At 35.6% G+C, this 22,389-nt stretch overlaps 2 protein-coding genes across 2 annotated transcripts; both read right to left on the reverse strand.

The window, feature by feature from the left end:
• On the reverse strand, positions 390–6,741 carry LOC109717781 (homeobox-leucine zipper protein HOX3-like). Its single transcript, XM_020243683.1, has 4 exons — positions 6,666–6,741; positions 4,827–5,044; positions 3,450–3,529; positions 390–816 (listed from the first exon to the last, which is right to left on the reverse strand). Exons 1-4 carry the CDS (start codon positions 6,739–6,741, stop codon positions 534–536), a joined length of 657 nt encoding a protein of 218 aa, XP_020099272.1. The 3' UTR covers positions 390–533.
• Positions 13,990–19,177, reverse strand: LOC109717244 (mitogen-activated protein kinase 9-like). Its single transcript, XM_020242917.1, has 11 exons — positions 18,914–19,177; positions 17,798–18,206; positions 17,571–17,698; positions 17,297–17,356; positions 16,193–16,342; positions 15,668–15,823; positions 15,427–15,564; positions 15,239–15,312; positions 15,045–15,146; positions 14,652–14,898; positions 13,990–14,292 (listed from the first exon to the last, which is right to left on the reverse strand). Exons 1-11 carry the CDS (start codon positions 18,938–18,940, stop codon positions 14,218–14,220), a joined length of 1,566 nt encoding a protein of 521 aa, XP_020098506.1. The 5' UTR covers positions 18,941–19,177; the 3' UTR covers positions 13,990–14,217.

Genomic DNA, 22,389 nt, shown 5'->3' on the forward strand with positions numbered 1-22,389 from the left:
AGAGTGCATCAAATATATTTTGTTTATTTCTGTAAAAAAGAATATTATATATTGTAGATCGCAATAATTTAGTTACAATATGTTATGCGGTTTTACTGGAAAATGTAAAAATATAATTTTTTATATATTTTTTCTTCCAATTGTTTTTTTAAGAATTCAATAGCCCTCAATGCCAAAAGGGCCTTAATTCGTTGCCTAAGATTTGCCTCAAACGGTCCACAAAAAATTCCCTGGGCCGGGCCATAGAATCACAAAACTTAGGCTTGGATCTATTTTACATGATCCAAATCAACTTAGCACAGCATTTGTATCAAGAAACTGTGGTGGATTAAAAAGGATATTTCGGTAAGTTTAACCAAATAATAATAATCATATATATATATACTATGTATGAATAACTGATCAAACTTTTAATCAAGCTGATACATGCTTTTCATTTACAACATTTAATTCCATGCATCATATATATCCATCATCACCCAACATTTCTTAACTAAATTTCTTCGCTTCCTTAACATGTAGCAGATGGCTGGCTAGGGCACAATGCCGAAACCGATCGACTGCGAGTACCGCAACCGCCAGGTTGTGTGATGTGATGTTGATGTAGCAGAACTGATGTGCTCGCAGTGTGGGCACATGGTAAATGAGGATGTGGGGAGGGAGAGGCGCGTGTGAGGTGGAAGAACGACCGGTGGAGGCACCCGTAGCGCCCGCAGCTGCTCGACCTCGCTCTGGAGGCGGTGGTTCTCCTCCGTTAGCGACCCGAAACACCGTTTCAAGTACTCGCACTCCATCTCAGTCTGCTTCACCTTGGTCCTGCATCCACAGTTTGATACTTTGGTTCTAGATGTACGTGAAAAATTTTGAATAGCTCAATCGACATAAGCTAATTTGAACTACATCAAACCTAACAAAAAATCCGAATTAGTATAAGAAAAAATATTCATGAATAATATATATCATTTTTGTTTAAGCATTAGTTCTTATATATATATATATATATATATATATATATATATATATATATATATATATATATATATACTTCCCGAACTTGCGTACACAGATGTTGAACTCACGTACTAGGTTCACTGAAACGTGTTTAAAATATTATTCACAAGAAAAATTATATATCATTTTTAGTAAAGACCAAATTAAACTACAAATATATTGGAAGAATCAGTAATCCGAACTACAAATTAGAGAAAAAGTTAAACTGAGACTAAATTGAAGTTGGAATTTTAAGTTAAGTGTGAGTTTAATTAATGTTATGTTTAAAATAAAGTTTAAACATACTCAAGATTAATGTTAGTAGAGTTTAGATAAGTTCAATTAAAACTAGATCAACTATATAGCTGGGTCTTTATATTACTCCTCTGAACTGGGGTGAAAATCGTTGATGAGTAAACTTTTATACAGTGTTTAATTAGTTACCTAATTCCTCTATTGTTTTCTTCTCTATATTATTTTTTTTGAGAGATTTCTCTATATTATTCTATTTTAATATTTAAATTCTAGCTTGTACAATTAGCATCAGAGTAAATATCGCTTTTATAAATTTAAGTAAAATTTCAGAAATAATAGATTTGGTGGAGCTCCGAAAGACTTATGTTTGTTTCACCTATTTTAGACTATGGAATCGAAATAGAATTCATTGATTCCGATAGTTGCCGTTTGTTTTATAGGAATCGGATTTTCATTTCCATTTCACTCCGGAATAAGAATGACCAAATTTATTTATAATTCAATCTGGTGTTGAATTCAGGATTGGCTTATTCCAAAGTAAACTATTCAAAGTCCTCTTTCACCAACACCTACTTCCTCCCCCTTCATCACTTTTTTCTTTCTTAATCAAAACACTCTCTCAAAAATTTTAAATTTTTATTCTGATTTCTATTCCAATAATGAACCAAACATTTTTGGATTATTCGTCATTCTATTTCTGATTCCAAAACAATCATGTTCCATTTTCTATGCTTATTCCAATCATGAACTAAGCATGCCTTAATATTGTATTCTAAAAATTTTAGTTTAATGTGGAAATTAAGCAGAAATGTGCTTTTGTGTTAGAAGAGTAGAACATCAAACTTAAAAGGAATGCACACATGCACACAAACGTAGGCACGTAGATAATACTTCAAATGCATTTTGAATCACCTTTCGAATAGTGGTTCTATGAAAACAAAAATTTGCATTACGTATCTTTTTATATTTTAACAAATTATATAAAAAATTATTTTGTATTCTACACTAAAAAAAATCGTAGGCACGTAGTTCAAAAGTCGTATCCTCCTACGTACCTAGCACGTGCATGTTGCGTATCAAACGCGAGAAATAAAAGTCACGTTATTGTGTACGTTTTTCTCAACCATCACCTAAAGTTAACGAATGAACAACCTAATTGTATATGCATGGGGTTGAACATTGTTTTGTAAATATCTCTTAATTTTTGTCTTTTTCGAATCAAAGGTGACCCATTTACTGACCCAGTTGTAGGGCTGGCAAACGAGCAAGCCGGCTCGCATTCGACTCGTGTTCAGCTCGATATTCGGCTTGCTCGAGCTCGATTCGAAATTAAATGAGCCGAGCTTGAACAAAATAAAAGGCTCGAAATTCATTTCAAGCCGAGCTTGAGTATTACTCGGCTCGTTCGAATTAGGCTCGAAAAGCTCGGAAAGCTCGAAAATATATATATATATATATATAATGTATTTTAATTATATATAGGTTTTAATTTAATTTGGGGCATTATTGTTGGCCCATAAAATAAACCGAACAAGTACAACCGTGCAATTGAGCCTAACTCTAAATTTACATAACACTCTCTCTCTTTCAGACTTTCAAATTTTCAAATTTTCAAATCCCTACTTTTTTTTCCTCTCTCTCTCTCTCTCTCTCTCTCTCTCTCTTAGGCCCTCATCCACTCAGGAAGTCATCCTAGCTCACATTTCTTATAATTATTTTGTATTTTGAACTATTGGACATGTTGCATCAAATTGTAGGTAATGTTTTATAAAAATTAAACTATTGATTATATAATGTCGAGAATTTCAATCGGCTCGTTTAGAGCTCGAGCTCGGCTCGACTCGAAATTAGGCTCGCTCGAGCTCGGCTCGAATTAATTTCAAGTCGAGCTTGAGCCTAGATTTAGGCTCGAAATTAATTTCAAGCCGAATTTGAGCTGACATAAGCTCGCTCGAGCTCGGCTCGTTTCCACCCCTACCCAGTTGTGAGAAGGCTAAAAATAAAAAAATCAAGTGCAATAAAAGTCGTTGACCATGAAATGTAGGGCTCAAATTAAGAAATAAGCTTGTAAAAGAAAAGAAACAAATCAATTAATTAATAACTCGTACGAGCTTAATTATCTTAATTTAGTGTTTGTGTTATAATATTTATAATTTATTACCATAGCTTTTTTTTTTAAAGAAGAGAGAGAAAGCATATTGCACCTTGCCCTGCGATTTTGGAACCACACTTCCACTTGACGCGACCTCAGCTTCAGCTTCACAGCTAACGCTCCCTTTTGCTTCTGTATGCCATTTCAATAATCCTCTCATTTATTACTTTTGTTACTTTTGCAACCAGTAATAAATTAGCATATATATATATATATATATAGAGAGAGAGAGAGTCCGGCTACTATACTCTTATGAGTATAGAGGCTATTGTACTCATAAGTTTTTGGCCGTTAAATCTATCCTTTAATTATTTTCACCCATTAGATTATACTATTCAACCAACCACCCACTCAACCTTAGGGGGTCCACTATTAACTTAACCATAACCACTTTCATCCTAACCGCAAATTTTTTCATCCGAACGGTTGAAAACTTATGAGTACAAAGGACTCTATACTCATATGAGTATAGTAGCCACAGCCTATATATATATATAGTGTAGAGCTATTATAATTATACTATCGGAAGTATAGAGTATTTGATGTTTTCGATTTCTTGATCTTTGGATCAAGAATTGTACGGTTGAGATGATTGCGGTTTCCTCTAGAGTTGAGTACGTAGTACCCTTAGGGTTGGTCTCCACAAGATAATAGTATTAATCCAAAAGTTAAAAATGATTAAAGAGATTGCTCTAAGGACCAAAATATCGAAAGTATAAGATACTCTATACTTTCGATAGCATAGTAGCTCTACTCCATATAAATATATCAATATAATTACAAACACATGTACGATTAACTATATTTGTTTGGTATATGCTCATACAACAGAAGTATTTGCTCTAACGAGATACTGCATTATTGTACAACAGTTTAATTACCAAACATGCAAAGTAGATCAGAGAATTCATTTTGATAGTTGCCGTAATTCATGAAAACAATTATTGCGACAAAAAAAAAGAGAAAACATTAGCAATCGATTCTGTAAAGTAAACTGTCTTGTAAAGCTACTTAAAAGAACATAACATTTTCCCATAAAACTAATTCTGAACCTTTTTTCTACTAGATTCATCTTTTGTGGATAATATAGAATCAGAATTATTTCTAAAACCCCTCTCTATTAGGAGGCCCTTAATTAGTTCAATTTGGACAAATATTGTGGACAATATAGAATCAAAATTATTACTAAAACCCCTCTCTACTAGGAGGTCCTTTAGTTCAATTTGGACATTCGTCGTATCATGTCAAATATATATATTTTTTCGTTTATTTTTCTGTTGCCTCTTTCGTTATCTTTTCACTCCATACACATAGCATGATTTATGAACATGTGCCAAATCATGAACATGATTAATTGTCATGAAAAATAACATGGCTAATATATATGACTAATCCATAAGCCTAACAAATATAAGCTCATGTAACTCACAGGGTTCAAATTGTGGTGGTGCCTAAAGCTCTCCTCAAGCAAGCGCGTCTGCTCCTTGGAAAGGCGAAGCTTCTTGACGCGGCGAGCCCCGCCATCCTCCTCCTTTGCCTCCTCCTCCTCCCCGTCCTCGTCCTCTCCTTCGCGGCTCGCCGGCATGTTTATGTCCAATTCCCTCATCATCACCATCTTGCTCTCTCCACCACCACCTCCTCCAGCTTCTACACCCCACACACACACCATAAATATACCAACAACATGAAACTTTTGACTTTTTACAAACTTAGAAAAGTTAAAATAAAGGAATTGTCTTTTTTTTTATTTTGATAAAATACTTTAACATTTTATATAATTAACTGGATAAGCTAATAGTTATATTTTTCTAATCTTATGGTTGTTGATAAATTATTTTGCCACGTAGTGTGACTGGTACTTAAAAAATTTTATAAACATTTGAAATATAGGTTATTATTATTTTAATTATTTGTCAACTAAGTACCATATGTAAATGCATGGCGCACACAAACATTAGCCTCATCGTGCCCACATTCGTACAAGAGATGCTCACACAAGAAAGATTTGGAGACTCGTAATACCGTGAAAGTGCAAGTATATATTTACCTAGCTTGTCCTTAAGATGAGAACATCTTAACGGACAACCTTGTAAAGAGAGGGTGGATGAGGAATACAAAATGTGTCTTCTGTAGGGTCGAAGAGGAGACAATTGACCATCTATTCACACAATATGTTGTTAGTAAATTCCTACTTGCGATGGCCCTAGAAGGGATTCAGTCTAGGAATTTGGGGGGCGACGTGAGATGCACATAGGATAGGTGAGTGTTAAGAAATAGATCGCAGCTTATTCGAACAAAATTGACCAGTTTGATAATTTGTTGGCAGATCATCTGGGATTCAAGAAATAATGTTATTTTTAAAAATGATTACACAGATTCTAACGGTAGCTAAGATCTCGAGATTGGTCATCCAGTGGAAGAATATTCTGCCGTCTAAAAGGTAACTTTCTTAGTTTTTTCTTTTTTTCCTACTAAGGTCTCTTTACCTCACCAGTATTGTTTAATTCATATTTCTAAAAAGTAAAGCAGCTAGCGTGCTACCATGCCCCTTTTTAAAAATACCATGCCCATATTCTATCTCATAATTAAGTCTATCTTTTTTAAAATACAAAAATTACAAAAATACCCGTCAGAGGCGTAATGATCCATTTCGATTGAGAAAATAAGAGGAAGAGAGAGAGAGACGATAAAATGATAAATAAAAAAGTTTGGATTAGAGAAAAAAAAGTAGAAAATAAATTTATCTCCCTTTTTCTCCATTTTTGAAGAAAAAAAGAAATTGGCCATAATAAAAGATCATTAAATCTTTCTCCCTTTTTCTCCATTTTTTTGAAGAAAAATGAAATTGACCAATATATATAGAAAATTATTTCCGCTCTATTTCTCTCCATTTTTTTTTTCTTTTTCTTCCCTCAAATTTCAATACAAATTAGTAAAAAAATAATGATAACTTTTTCCCTCTTCTTTTTCTCTCCATCGAACCGGAGGGCAAAAAATTAACTTAATTTGTGTGGTAACCCAAAAGGCCAAAAGGGACACATATAATTTTTCATTTTTTTTCTTTATTAAAATATGTGGTCACTATGGTTAGCTCTAAGAGCTCAATAAACTAATTAATCTTAAAGTCACATTTACCACGCAATGAAGAAAACGAAAGTACTCCAATGGGAAACATATCTTGTAAGGTTAAAAAGTAAACACAAAACAAAATAATATGAAAAATTAACTTTTTGTATGTACTGGTGGTAAGTGTCATGCATGAGCTCACCTGACACAAAAGAGGGAGAAGGAAAAGAGGAAGAAGAAGAAGAAGAAGAAGAACTTGTTAATCCAGGAATGGCCATGGTAAGATCAAGCCCTAATAGAGACATCTCAAACTTAGCCATATTAATTAATTAGAGCATGCACAAAGGGAGAAGAGAAAGGGTGGGGGGGACAAAAAAGAGGAGCAAAGAGATACAGAAGGGCTTGGGGGCTTTATATAACAAACAAGATGACTGAGATTTCAGAATATTTTTTTTTTTTAAAAAAAGTAAAAAATATTAAGTGGAAATGAATGCTACATCTATATATATGCTTGATGTAAATTTTACAATTTTTTTCCTATTCAAGAACTTATTTTTCATACTAGTGTTATCACACATTTACTTTTGTAATACTAAAATTTTGAGAAAATTATCTAAATTCATAGTTAGATTACGTGTAACATTTCCACTCAACTTTTGAGTATACAAATACATTATTTCTCACAGACCGTATGGTTGATATCTGAGATCCCAAATTTAAGCTCTAATTATTTCACAAATCTAACTGAATTTATTTTTAAAAAATAAATAAAACAGATATTAAATATAAAGCAATTAGTTGAGAGGTTTATTTTTACTTTAAAGAGAAAAAATAGTAAGTTATCTATTTTATTCATTTTTTATAAATTTCAACTCAGCTAAATATAAAGCAATTAGTTTTTAAACGTAAAATTTCGAATATCAATCATCAAGCGCGGATCGCACTAGATATTAAATTATATAAAATAATTATTTGTTCTTTAAAAATTTAAACTATCAAAAAATGATGTTTTTAATATTAATATTTATATTCAACACACTCAGCACATCTAGACTCGCAATCAAAATATGACTATATTGAAAATATGAAACGATTCAAATACAGAATTTTTTTTTTTAACACCATGTTAAAAAAAAATGAAAAACAAAAGTTCACTGGAACTGTAGGTACGGTTCGCAATGAGTTGTCATGTCAAGGAGAATTAGGGACTAGGGAGACGATACACGGGTGGAGGGGGCGACACGTGTCCCAGCGCGTGTGGGCGGGGGCGGAAGAATCGCCGGCTGGTCTCCCGCTTGGAGGAATCCATGCCGGCCTGTCGGCTCGGAGGGTCCGCCGCCGTAATCAGCGGTAAACAAAATCTAGCCGTGGATCGCTAAAGCGTACCCCTTAAATGTACCCAAAACCACCTCCCCTTTTTTAAAATGTTAGTAGTCACTGCAACAAGGGAAATGCTTTCCAATCCCACCTCGCATGTCGTTAATATTGAAGTACTGTGAAATAATATTTTTAGAGCTTTATTTTAGTAGGTCTTAGACATGGTCTAGAATTCAATTTGAGAAAATTAAATTAATATATTAAATAATGTAAGATGATTATTTTTTATAGTATTATTAAACAAGAAAGACATACTAATTATCTATAAAGAGAACATTTTTTAGAATAACAGTGACTCATATCAATACTTTTGTGTTTTCACTTATTTACATTAGACAAATTAATTAAACACTTCGTTGGTGAAATTTTGAACAAAATGAAAGTAAGATTCTTATATCTGGATACAAAAACTCTAACTTAGAGATTCTGAATTTACTACAAAGAAAATCGTCGATGAAATTTTGAATAAAAGAACTTGCACTAATCCTCAATAGGAAACTATTTTGTAGAAATTTTTTGTCGGCAATTTTGCTATTGTTCCTCTAGAATTTGAATCGAACAGCATACACTTCATGGTACATTTTGGGTACATCAACTTTGGCCTAAATCCCACTTCGCCTACACCTGTTCTTCATAGACCCTGCTAGGTAGTTCTTAGCCCTCACCAAATCCCCAAATTTTAAGCATTTTATTACGCACTGGATAATTTAGAACACCCTGCAATGTGTTCAAATTATTATTAATCATTAAACATAGGAGTGTGTTTTTTTCTTTTAACCTTGTTATTTCCAATGATGTTTCCGTAATAGTAGATTAGTAGGTTGTGTTCATCTACACGATATATATTGAATATTGAATTTAATATTGAATCTAAGGACAGGTGTGGGTTATTAGTTAATAAGTGGTGTAATTTGCATATCATAAATTGCTATAAAAAAATGTAATACCTTTTGAATTGCACGGGAACTTACAATTAATTGGCTAAGACAATTTGAAGCCCACACTGCTTATCTTTATCTGTGTGAGTTTCACGATAACTCTCTGAATCGGACGAATAATATAATTTTATGCGCACATAAATGTGCATGAAGATAGCAAAACTCAACTAGCATTAGGGTGACATTAATTTCGCCAACTTATTTTGACTAATATTCAATTGATCTGCGCTGTTAATATATTGTCCCAAATTAAATCCTCTAATTGCCGAGAATCTAGTGATCATTCACCTCCAAATCCGGGTAATGACTAAGGTGCTCTAGATATTGGAATAAGATGATAAAATAGTAGAATACTTATAGGCTATTATTATAAAAAAATGTTTGATCATTTCTATAGAATAAAAAAAGGTAAAAACGTAATGAAATTTCATAGACCATTTTGAATTTTACTGCACGGTCTTTCAAATTTTTAATTTTACTATCTAATCCTTCAATTTATTTTATTTGAGTCGATCAATGGTGCACATTGACTATAAAATTTAAGCTAATTTTCGGAGAGTCGTAGAAATATATTAAATAAACTTGTAAAGATAAATGATATATTTAAATTTTGAAATTAAAGTGCCGTTGATTGACTCAAATCAAGTAAATGAAAATATTGGATAGTAAAAATTAAAAATTTGAAAGGATGGACAGTTTTGTTTTGTTTTGTTTTATTTAGCTTGTCCATTGGCCTCTACTCCGAACCTCTCAAAAGTATTATTAATTATTATACTTAATTCGGTCAGAAGCTGTAGTGATTGATTACCTAGGAGCGACTTAATTCGGGAGGATTGATTACTTGTTGGAATTCGAAGGTCTTCTGCTGCAGTGATGTGCTTTTTCGTACCTTCTCTATTACTATCAAAGTGACTCACTTAACTAGTAATACCTCCTTTTTCCTTTCCAATGTCTATGGACCTCCGATGTGGGATGGGAAGGAGGATTTCTGTAGAGAACTAGTGGATCTTAAAGGCCTTTGTAGCGACCGATGGGTGATTTGCGGCGACTTCAATTTCACTAGGAACCAAGTAGAAAGGAATGGGAAGCAATGGAGTGCTAAAGCGTCGGCTTTGTTTTATGATCTTATTAACGAGCTGGGAATGATAGACCTTCCACTGGGCAATCAACGTTATACGTGGTCAAATATGCAGAATCCCCCGACTTTGGCCAAACTGGATCGCTTTTAAGTATCTACAGAGTGGGATTTATCCTTCCCCCTTTCTATAGTGGTGGCTCTACCGAGGATTACTTCAGACCATTCACCCTTACTTCTTTCTACCTCCAACAAGGGGATGAACTTCAACCGACTATTCCGTTTCGAGAATGTCTGGCTTACTCGGACGTACTTCGTAGCCTTAGTTCCAGTCTAGTGGAAGGAGGTGAAGTGCGACAGATCTGGTATGCTCAACTTTGCTGCTAAACTTAGACACTGTTGGACGAGGATCAAGGAATGGTGTAAGTCGAACTTTTATAGTATCTCGAAAACTAAGAGGAAGTGTGAAGAGAATATTCTTCACTTGAATCTTATTGAGGAACAACAGCTTCTGACGATACAACAAATTGAGAGTAGGAAGCAATACAAGAATAGGCTAGCAGCTATAATTAAGGACGAGGAGGTTTTGTGGAAAGCAAGGGCTCGTCAACATTGGTTAAAAAAGGGAGATAGTAATACTAAATTCTTCTACGCTGTGGCCAATGGGCGAAGACGGGAAAACACTATAGAAATGGTTGAAGATGAAGGTAGGGTCATCTTTTCGGAAGCTGCGAAAAGAGATTATTTCTTTGCAAAGTTCAAGGAAGTGTTCACCCCTCCTACCCCTAGAGACTCGGCTACTGGGGACTGGAGCACCCTGTTTACGGATCGGGCCATCCTCGGATTGGAGCGGCTTACTTCTCCTTTCTATGTGGAGGAGATTCGAACAGCTACGTTCCAACTAGGGGAAGACAAGGATCCGGGACCGGATGGTTTCAACTTGAAGTTTTACCAAACCTTTTGGGAAGTGGTGCAAGAAGACCTATGTTGGATTTTTCAGGATTTGTTTGATGGCTCAGCAGATACGGGACCAATTGATTACTCCTTTGTTTGCCTTGTCCTTAAGAAAGAGGGGGCTAGGAAGGCGGGTGACTTTAGACCGATTAGCTTGATCAATGGGGTGCAGAAGATCATTTCTAAGGTCCTTGCAAACCGTCTTCGAGATGCCCTGCAAGAGATTATCTCCCCCTCCCAATCTGCCTTCCTCAAACGTCGTAACATACTGGATTCCTTCGTGACGGCTAACGAACTCGTTGGGTGGGGGACTAAATATGGGGTGGAAGGAGTTGGAGTTAAGGTTGATTTTGAAAAGGCTTATGATAGAGTCAACTGGGGGTATTTGAGGAAGGTTATGGGGTGGCTAGGTGCGAACCACACGTGGTGCAGGTGGGTCGAACAATGTACCAGTAACGAGAAAATTGCGATCCTAGTCAACGCCCATCCCACATCGTGGATTAGAGCAAAAAGGGGGGTGCGACGAGGAGATCCCCTTTCTCCGTATCTTTTCTTCTTAGTGGCTGAGGGTCTAGCGAGGATGACGCAAAGAGCCCTAGCTAATAAACTGCTTACTGGTCTAGGTCCCAATGAGGAAAATTCGATAGCTATTATTCAGTACGCGAATAATACTTTCTTTTTTTGCGAGGCGAAGCGCAGGCAATTGAAGAACCTACTATTCATGTGGCAGATCTTTGAATGGGCCACTGGACTCAAGATTAACAAGAGCAAGTCTGAGCTTTTTTACCTAGGAGCGACTGAGGGAAAAGGGAAACGGATGGCCCACATCCTTGGCTGTCACCTTGGGACCTTGCCGACCCGGTATCTTGGGCTGCCACTGTCGTGCAAACGTCTTAGCCGGGAGGATTGGCGTTCGATAGTTAGTAAGGTTGAAAAACGAATCCAAGGGTGGCAAGCTTAACTACTGTCCCAAGGTGGACGATTGATCTTGGTAAACTCAGTCCTTTCAAACTTACCTCTTTACTTTTTCTTAGTTTTTCGTGCGCGTAGTCGGGCCCTACGTTGGATTGAGAAGTTACAGAGAGCTTTCTTCTGGAAGGGAGGGGTTGTAGCTGCGGGTGGCCACTGCCTGGTGCAGTGGAAGACGGTGTGTAGGAGTAAAAAGGATGGCGGGCTAGGAGTTAAGGACCTGAGAATATCGCGCTTTTGGCGAAATGGTGGTGGAGGTTTCTCTCGGAGTCGACGCACCAGTAGGGTTCCTTGATTAAGGCTCTTTACTATTCTCGTAGGAAAATGTTGAGAAAAGGCTTATCCTTTAGACCCTTCTCGTAGTAGTGGCTAGGGGTTCTTCGTACTAGAGAATTTTTCAAAAATGGGGTTTCTTACTCAATAGGGAATGCGCGGAGTGTGAATTTCTGGGGTGACATATAGTGTGGGGAGGCCCCCTTAAGTACTGTGCATCCACAGATTTTTAAGAACTTTGTCAGTACTCGCCGCAATGTTAGTGATTGCTTCGACGAGAACGGGTGGAATTGGGAAGTAATTCTGGCTCCGAACATTCCGGCAACGCCTTTAGACAGGGATGAAGTTCTGGATCTGCAAAACTGTCTGTCTAATATCAGACTTGTCAATCGGAAGGATACGGTGGTGTGGCGATGGGCTCAGTCCAGAACGTTTACTATAAAATCGCTTTACACATTTTTGCAGGATGGAGGCTTCAAGTCCTACGGACACTCAAAGTTATGGCGAATCCGTACTCCGCTTAAAGTAAAAATTTTTGCTTGGCTGGTTCTTAAAGAAAGGGCTCTTACGAGGGACAACCTCCAAAAAATGGGATGGTCGGGGGACCAAATGTGTGTTCTCTGCTTAGACGAGGAGGAATCGATAGATCATCTATTCGTCACTTGTCAAGCGACGAGAAATCTTATGGGCTGTTTGTTGAGTAATAGGAAGGGAACCTATCGATGTACGTCAGCTCGCAGACTCTAGGTCAGCTCGCAGACTCTGGGACTTGAGTCGGGACAGTGAAAGCACTCTACGAAGAAAAGAGCTGGCAACCATTGCATGCATCTAGTGGGTGATTTGGCTAGAATGGAACAGGCATATTTTCCAGAAGCTCAAACACTCTCCACAGCAGTTGGTTACGGATGTCCGGAACGTCCGTAACGCTTCTACTTCAGTATAGGTCTATGTTATGGGGTGGCGCCTCCCTAATGGAGTTTGTAGTCTGAGTTACCTATCTTTTCTTTTCTTCTTTCTTTTCTAAGTGTCTTATTTACTTCTGGTCTAGTTCTTTGAGGGCCTCACTCTGTAGCCTAATTCATCCTTTTAATGAATAAAGCGGTAGCAAGCTACCTTTCCTCAAAAAAAAAATATTATACTTAATTATACTAGAATTGTACTACAACATCAAAAATCAAAACTGCACAGTTGCTTTAGTATAATTTGTGAACTCCACATAAGAATGTTTGACTATAAATAGAAACTAATAAGGCTTAGTATGAACATCCCAAGCTCTTAAACTGGATCTGTTTCTAATTAATTAAACTTTCAAAGATTAAGAAACGTTTCGATTACAACGTCCACCACAAATGACGTTCTCCTAAATCAGCGAGCGTGTGAAGTTGCGCCACTTCAATGACATGAAGATGCGTACTACAAGTTTCCCCAGGGCCAATTATTCAATTGACAAAAATCAAATGATAATGACTTGTCGATCACATAGCCCCAAAAAATGTTTCTTTTATAAAGTTTTGATGCATTATTATCAAATACATAGAACATCACTAAATCTTAGATTTTATATATAAACCAATTAAACGCATAAATAAGCACAAACACTCCGAGGGATCTCTGTAGCAGTACTAACATTTCATGAACTCATCTCTCTTGACCAGATTAAACTTCTTTCCAAACTTTTTGATCATTTTCAGAAAATAAACCAAAGGTAAGGTGTAATTTGAACTAGCAGTTGCATAACATGGATTCCAAACATCTACGATCTAAATGTGAACCAGCCGATTAGCGGAATAACTTAACTTCTTGAGTTAAAGCTTACTGATTACTATCAAGAACAGCAAAATGACTACCATATGATAGAAGAAGCTTTTTTAACCTCACAAATAAAGAATGTTTAAATAATGGAACATGGCATTGCCAACTAGAAATTTTGAGCTAGGATATAGTTGACGAAAAAGAATACAACGGATCGTATGATCCGGTTGAAGAATAATTAAGAGTTAAATAAAAACATTTTACATACATTAGCCTACAACAAAGAAATATGAGCATACCATGTTGTGTGGGATTTCTCATCTTATCTGATCCTGATTCGGAGGCCCAAAATTCTTGAACCCTTTCCCCTACTCACAATTATCCAAAAACTAAAATCATTTGATGGCCTTGTGTTATTAGGCATAAAGCTGCGCTACTTTTTGGGTGAGCCCATCAACTGCTTCATCAGTGCTCTCAGTAATAGGTTCCTCCTGAAATTTGCAAAAAGCGGTATTACAGTTTACGAAATTTAATTAGGATTAGTAATACATAGGCCGAGTGAGATTACTCTTGGGATAAGCAAGATTCATTGAGATTTATCAATTGAGCCAAAGCTTCAACTCTAACATCCCTAGGAAATCGTCTGTTTGCATATTTACTGTTGTAAAATCTGAATTTTTCATACATACCTCTTGAAAGTGCAGGTTCATCTTTGACTTTGTTACATGAGTATGCATATTATAAAACAAGTTTTTTTCATAACGCCATAATTTAGTTTTAAGTGACTAAAAACCAATCAGTAGCATTTGCTTGACAAAAATCTGGTACAGTTATAGTGCAGTTTTGTTACCTCATTATCTCTTTTTCCTTTGACGACTACGCATTTGGAGGCGCTAATACTAGCGCTCTTCAACAAGCTACGGGCACTGTAGTTTGGCTTGCTTAGACCATCTGTGACTGATGGATGGTCGGATCTCTCTCCTTGCTGTAGCCTCGTAGGGCTTTCGAGGGTAGTTCGGGCGACAGAATCTGCAGTTCGCTTTTCAAAGTCATCGCTTTTATCAGAAGCATCATCCTTATTGGCACATACCCTCTCCCTGGTAGATGGAGCAAATTATAAGGTGAAAAAAAAATGTTTATGGGCCTTAAAATTACCGAAACGTTACTTCCTTCAACTTAAGAGGAATTGGGGAGAATAAGGTAAAAGAAATAGATAGATACACTACTCCAAATTCAAAATTACCTAGGTAAGGAAGCATGTTGCCGCAGAAGCGGAGTGCTTCTTTCACCCTTCCCATAATGTTCTTCAAGATGAGCAAATTGTCGCTTGAAACGATCTACTCCACTATCTCAGCAATACTTGAATTAGACAAGTAATCAACTATTTCAAGCATATTATAAAAGATATGCATAGTGAAAACATTACATAAGTCACACCTAGGATACATGAAGTTCATCTGATCTGCACCTCGTAGATACTCCTGCAACATCTGTGGATGGTACTCCAAAATCTGTTCGGCTCCAATAAAAATAGATAGATGAATAAACTGTGAGTTTATTGCAGGTAAATAGGTAATACAAAAGATAACATTGAATCAGCATAAGTTACAGTATACAACGGTTACCTCTCGATAAATTAACTCCCGTACATCATCTTTTGCCAATTTTCTCCTTTCAAACTCAAACTCGAGTTTCGAGATGGGTTGAGTAGAAGGTTCGCGTTCAACATTCGACAAACCATGGAAATAAGGATCTCCTAGGGCCTGAAAGAAAACAAAAAAACAATGTCAGCATCTACTGTTGTGATTTGGCACTGCCAGAATTTCAATATCATTGTATAAAACAGTTAATGTTATGGCACCCTACCTCTTCAGCAGTAGGCCGGTCTTTAGGATCAAAGGCAAGTAGGCGCTCAAGTAATCGCAGAGCCAAAGGATCTATACCAGGAAACTTCTGTGAAAAAGGAATTGCTGGTTTTTTTCTCATGTTACTCAAGTATCTTCTAGCTTTCTCATTTCGAATCTGTGGCACAAAAAGAAATGTTAACAAATGCACAAATCGACCGAAATTTTAAATCAGAGATGAACTGCAAGATGAAGATACTTAAACTAATACTTAATCTTCAAACAATAATGCGACTAACTAGAGCTTAACCTCAGTAACAAATAAGGGCAACTTTAATGTGCAAGTGGGTAAAGTATCATATCTGTAATACATAATGCACAGAACTTTCATTTGTTTATAAAAGTTGACTTACATAGAAATGTTACTGGGTAAAGCATATATATAAACTGAAAAGTAGAATGATTCTTGAAATTTAGAATGAACTGATATACTAGAGTAGGACTGTTGTTTGCAGTTAAATCAGAAAGAAAGAGGAAGGAAACAAACCCGAGAAATGGATTCTGGTGGAGGAGTTCCAAGCAGATCAGTCATAAGGTCCAACTGATGAACCACATTCTTGCCAGGAAACAATGGTTTCCCTGTCAACATCTCTGCAAATATGCATCCTATGCTCCAAATGTCAATTGCAGGTGTGTACTGCAAAAGTTAAATGTCTCAGTTCAGTAAAGCATGCGAGAACAAGTTCAACTCGTAAGTAAAATAGACCAAAGAGAGGACCATAGGTTATCAAGATCAGTTTTCACAGTGAAACAGGTTTAAGAAGACTCGAAATAAAACAAAACTGGCATAATAGCTTCTGGAAACAGCTGAGCCTAACCTGCAAATGACAGTCTACAGTTTAACGTAAACATTAGAAAGGAGTCACAGAGTGGTCAACATTACAATTAAGATCTACCGACCAACCTTTATATCATGATCATAGTGGAGGATTGAGTTTTTCTTTTTTTTTTCTTTCTTTTTTGTTTGTGTTTTTCTTTTTTTTTGAGTAGAGCCCGCAGGCCACCATTCCTCAATCAGTATGATTAGTCAATGCTGGCCTCTGAGGCGGACAACACATTCAAATTAGGCTGGCAGCCTCCTTGAATGCTGGTCGTTTCCTTTAAATAAGAGAATACATGATAGGCAAAACATGTATCAAATAAATTTTTTTTTCCAACTTGCAGGTCAAATGTCTATATAAGTTAGTTGATGGAATTATTCCTATATATGTATATAACATGAATTATTTCTATTATAAAACAGTGGGTAAAGGAAAAGAAAAGACTCCTGGCATAGAATAAATACTGAGAATTAGATACAATTGATACAGTTTGATTGGAATTTGTGGTGTCAGCTCTAGGATATCTGCATTGAAATAATCAATCAGATTATACTTCTTAAAATAGGTAAATGGTTTTGAAAAACAGTGGTCAACATCAACCACCCGAGCATTGGTTCATATTTACAGAACAGAGCAAATGTCAGACAAAAGAACGATTTGCAGTGAACCATTTAGGGGGTAGAGTGAACTGCTTTCTTCATTTGAGTATGCTGTCAAGCCAACAGGGAGCATAATCTATGCATGTGAATGAAAACTGCAAATCATCTTACCTTGGAGAAGAAAGAACCGCATAATTCTGGAGCACGATACCACCTCGTTGCCACATAATCCTAAAATAAAAGGGAATCCAAATAATCAGGATATTGCTCCAACAACGAACTAACTTGTACATGGATACAACAAAAAGGAGACATACTCAAAAGACACTCAAAAGAATAAAAGATAAAAGTGACGACAAGAAAGTAAACAAACTAAAATGATGACGGCAACTCATTCACGATGAAAGGAGCAGGAAAAAGTATTTCATAAGGGAGAATCACATACCGTCCAGAAAATAGCCGAGGGAGCATCATTAAATGAAACACGAGCAAGGCCAAAGTCGCAAATTTTCAGCTTGCAATCGGCATTGGCGAGAATATTCTTCGGCTTCAAATCCCTATGGAAAACGTTTGCTGGAATGCAAACATAGGGAAATCAATATTTAATAATCTACTAATTACTAAATATATGAGCAGCCACATAACTTTTTTTTCAGATCAAAATGTATTCACCTGCATGAATATACTTCAAGGCTCGAAGAAGCTGGTACAAGAAAAACTGATGGTGCTCAGGTGTGAGATCATCGTTCGCCTTTATAACTTGATGAAGGTCCGACTCCATCAACTCGAAAACAACATATATGTCCCTGAACTCCCGTCTAGAGGGAGGAAGCATAATGTGTTTGATCTCAACGACATCGGGGTGGCGAAGCAGCCTAAGGAGCTTGATCTCCCTAAGAATGCGGGTGGCGTCAGATACATGCTCAAACACATCATTGATCTTCTTGATTGCAACTCTCTCTCCAGTGTGGGTGTCGGTCGCAGCCCCAACCACGCCATAACTTCCTTTGCCAACGACCTCGTGGATCTGGTATCGGCTCGCCTCGCCATACTCAGTGAAAAATTCTGCCTCAACAGGGTTCTGAATAGATTTCCAAAAATTGTAAAAATCGCATAAAATTTGCGAACAGAGAAAAAAAATGAACAAAATGGAATAAATGAATGGTTTTTTTTGCAACAATTAAACATAAATGATGTTAATGGAGACGCATGGACAACTAGCTGGAATTGACTCCGCAAAGTAGCAAAAATGTGAGCTTGGCGTAATCAAATGAGAGAGGAATGGAGCTAAAGAAATATATTTGAATTTGGAAAGAAATTGTAAGAATGAAAAAAAAAAACAAAACAAAATTAACAACATTAAAGGCTTTGTAAAAAATGGGAAAAAAAAAAAAAAAGAGACTCAAACTTTAATAACAGCATTAAAGGCGAAAACTTCATTGAAGGGAAAATTTTGCATTTCAAGCTGAGGAACAAATAATGATTTGTCACAACAAAACCCAAATAATGGTTAATAATATAATAATCTCTATGGAGAAAGTTGAATGCCCAGTGCCGTATCTATCCTTTTATCGTTTTGCACATAATAAACCAAAAAAAAAAAATCTAAAAAATCCTAGCTTAAAGAGAAAAATCGAAGCTTGGATTTAGCGTTACAGCCAAAAATTTGGAGAAGGAAAAGGACAGCAGCGAATCCCAACAAAAAGTAATGGAAAAAAAAAAATTAAAATAAGGTTAAAAATCCAATCACTATCAGAAACAAGAGCATATCAATGATCTCATAAGAACCTTCTTGTGTGGATCGATCCCCGCCATCGTCGTCGTCCTCCTCTCCGGAACCCTAATGAGCTTAACCCCGGAGATCCCCAGTTCCTCCAAAACGACGAAACCCTCCCCTCTCTCTTCTTCTTCCTCCTCTTCCACGAACACTACCTCCTCGTACTCCCCCTCGACCTCCAACAACTCCTCTTCGCTCCGCGATTCGCGCTCGTGGGTCACGGACGAGGCGCTCGAGACTCGGAGGGCGCGGCGACGGAGCAAGCTGTTGGTGATTTGGGGATGACCCCTATGGGCGCCGCGTGGCACCAGGGAGCATGGGGATTTTTTTGGGTGCACATGGTGCACTATTTTTTATTTTAATTTTTTTACTTTTAAATTATAATTTAATATAACATACGTATATATATTATGGACACTAGTTTTGTTTTAAAATTTTATTTTTTATTTTTTAATTATAATTTAATAATATATATTATGATATTTTAAAAATATATGTAAAATAATTTAGAATTTAAAATTTAAAATTCTTTTGTATATATTTTTAAATATCAAAAAATATATATATTATATTAAATTAAAATTAAAATTAATTTTAAAATAAAAAATGGTGCACCGGGTGCACCGAAAAAAACCTGCTGCTCTCCAAAGGGGCAGAGCAGCGGGGATGGTGGCCCGCGTGGCTCGGGTAGCGCCCATCCAAACCGTCCTCAAAAAAACAAATTTGGACATGGCCGCCCATAAAAATTTTATCCTACCCTAAAGCTAATCGGTGATATAGGTTTGTAAACATATTAAGTATTTTTTTTAATTAATAAAAAATAAATTTTATTTATATTTATTGTCAGCAGTATAATATATTTATATGATTCGTCTGGTGAATCTTCGTTAAAAAAATATATTTTTAAGAGTTAGAAATTTGAGATATATATTTTTTAGTACAAGATTTTTAAACGCTCCTAGCCATTGGAATATCATAAAGACGATGATATTTTCGGATAGGCCGATGCATGCTACACTTCTATATTGAGGTGACGAATCTCAAGTCATTAGTATAGAGACACTAAAGTAAATATGCAGATGCTTGTTAGCAAACAAGTACACTGAGCGTGACCATTTAGTTGAACAGTGACATGGTTCCATATTCACCGGTGACCATTTACTATGAAGTTCTATCTTGCTATAAATTATATCTATATTCTATGTGGTGATTAGATTTAAGGTTTATTACTTACAAAAAGGATTCTTATATTCCCTACTTATAATTTATTTAACTCTTGATAATATTTAACTCTTGATAATATTTAAAACTTAAGAGTTAGTTTAAAGCTTAACATAAGTCATTGCACCTTTTCACAAAGACAACAACATCCAAGCTACATAAACCATTGCATTCTTTCACAAAGACAATAACAGCAGGTGGAATACTTGTACCAAACACATACTCCGACCGACCAACTGTTTTGCTATAGTTCTAAATTCACCCTATTTGTTCTCAATCAGCGAAACCTAGATATTCTCAATCGACGAAGCCTACCGTGGTGGGGGACCATTCGGTCTCCCTAACCTGATTGTTCTTAATCGGCGAAGCCTTCCCTGTATGTGAATTTCATATGAATGTGTATGTGAATTTGTGTATGATTGAATCTTATAGTCAGAAAATATATGTGTATTTAGATATGTGTATTTTAGATATGTTTATTTAATATATGTGTATTTTATATATGTCTAAATTATATATGTGTAATTTATATATGTTTAATATAAATATGTTAATTTTATATGTCTATGATATATATTTTATGTCTATTTTAATATATGTCTATAATATATATTTTATGTCTATTTTATATATGTATATGTGTTTTTTTAGTTGTCATAATTTGTAGGAGTTATAACTAGTTGGGGGATTTTCTAAAAGTATTTTGTTCCGATTCTCAACACCCAATGGTATGACAGATTTAGAAGAGTTTAATGAAGCAAAAAAGAATGTGATGTTGTAGTCGGTTTTTTTTTTTTTCCTTTTCGTATCAATGGCCGATAGTGTGACTGTTAGTTTTCTAGTTTTCTAGTGGCCATCTCAAGAGGTTAAAGTTTGAATGGATAGGGAATCCGATTCCGAACAGAACGAACTTATTTGATGCTATATAAGTATAATTTCGGTCATTAGTTTAAAAAATGAAACTTCAACATATTCAGTTTTGAATATGATTTTTATATGTAACATATTACCAATAGTCTCATATCAGGACTAGAGATTTTGATAATAATAACTAAATTTAAATATTTTAAACTTATGATTTGAGCAAATGAGTAATTTACGTCAGCGGCAAGTCAGATTATTATATTTAATATCTTAACAAATTTGTCAATCAGAATGGTGACATAAATTTCATATCACAATCTTTCATTAGGGAATAGGATATATGACAATAACGTTGATATTTAAATGAGGAGAAATGAAGAGAATTTGTAAACAGAAAAAGTTTGTATGATGCCACATTAGTTCCACATTAGGAGGACTAGGAACTTTGATAATGATAACTTTTGATAATGATAACTGGACTTAGTTATTTTGAGTAAGTTGTGTAAGTGAAACGAGTTATTAGTGCCAGTGGCAATCGGGATGGTATATTATTTGTATCCTATCAAAACCCAAAACCGAACAGCATACGAACTAGTTCTATATTATATAGAAATTTATATTTGTGCTATGGAAATTTGTTTTTTCGGTATGATATATTTGGAAATTTAGTTAAGAGAAATGATTTTTGCTGTTTCGGATTTTTGTCTCAGTTTTGAATTTCAGTTTTGGAAAATCCCTTTGTCTGGAGTTCAAATTCGGATATTGGTTCAAGAAGCTGGATTGGATTTGGGCTTTTGAAAATTCGCCCCAAATATGACCCGGTGACATTCCTGATTTTGGATGATGAATAATACTATGTGTGTGGTGGGGGTTTTGAGTACCAGGGATTTTTAAGTATTTAACTTTTTTTTTTATTTTAGAAAAAGAGTGACAAAAGTGATCTCAATTTCATATCATGTTATCAGTTCTAGTTTTCATTATAACCAACTGATGGCTTAGATTTCTATCCTTTTATATATATTTTTTTTAACCATTATTTCTCCCCTATTAAATTTTCATGGACATAGAGGATGGTTAGAGTTTCCTAAATTATTTCTTAAACTACTTATCTAATTATAAAGGGGTTATCAAATGCGAAAAAACATCTCGTTTGAGAACGACGTGCCAAGATGTGCTCCCATGCCCATGTTTATACATAATTTTGAGCATGCAACTCGGGCTTAAAAGAATATATTTTTCTCCCAATTATTCAAAATTTATCAATAGAAAAGGAATCAGGGAATGATATTTGTGGTGCCCAATACATAGCCATGTCCAATGAGACGTTGTTTTGTATTTGTTTATTTTTGTTTCTATTCTCAACTCATAACATTTGCAAAATTTGCTAGAGCAAAATCAAAAA

The sequence above is a fragment of the Ananas comosus genome, linkage group 11 (genome assembly GCF_001540865.1).
Source record: "Ananas comosus cultivar F153 linkage group 11, ASM154086v1, whole genome shotgun sequence".
NCBI classification, from domain to species: domain Eukaryota; kingdom Viridiplantae; phylum Streptophyta; class Magnoliopsida; order Poales; family Bromeliaceae; genus Ananas; species Ananas comosus.

Excerpts from the sequence above, each read along its gene's own strand:
- LOC109717244 (XM_020242917.1), bottom strand. The coding sequence starts at position 18,940 with ATGGCGGGGATCGATCCACACAAGAAG. Across the intron at positions 16,343-17,296 it reads GCGGTTCTTTCTTCTCCAAG|TACACACCTGCAATTGACAT; the intron begins GTAAGATGATTT and ends TAACTTTTGCAG. Across the intron at positions 14,899-15,044 it reads CAACATGCTTCCTTACCTAG|GGAGAGGGTATGTGCCAATA; the intron begins GTAATTTTGAAT and ends TCCATCTACCAG.
- LOC109717781 (XM_020243683.1), bottom strand. The coding sequence starts at position 6,741 with ATGGCCATTCCTGGATTAACAAGTTCTTCTTCTTCTTCTTCTTCTTCC. Across the intron at positions 5,045-6,665 it reads TTCTCCCTCTTTTGTGTCAG|AAGCTGGAGGAGGTGGTGGT; the intron begins GTGAGCTCATGC and ends TGTGGGGTGTAG. Across the intron at positions 3,530-4,826 it reads ACCACCACAATTTGAACCCT|AAGCAAAAGGGAGCGTTAGC; the intron begins GTGAGTTACATG and ends AATGGCATACAG.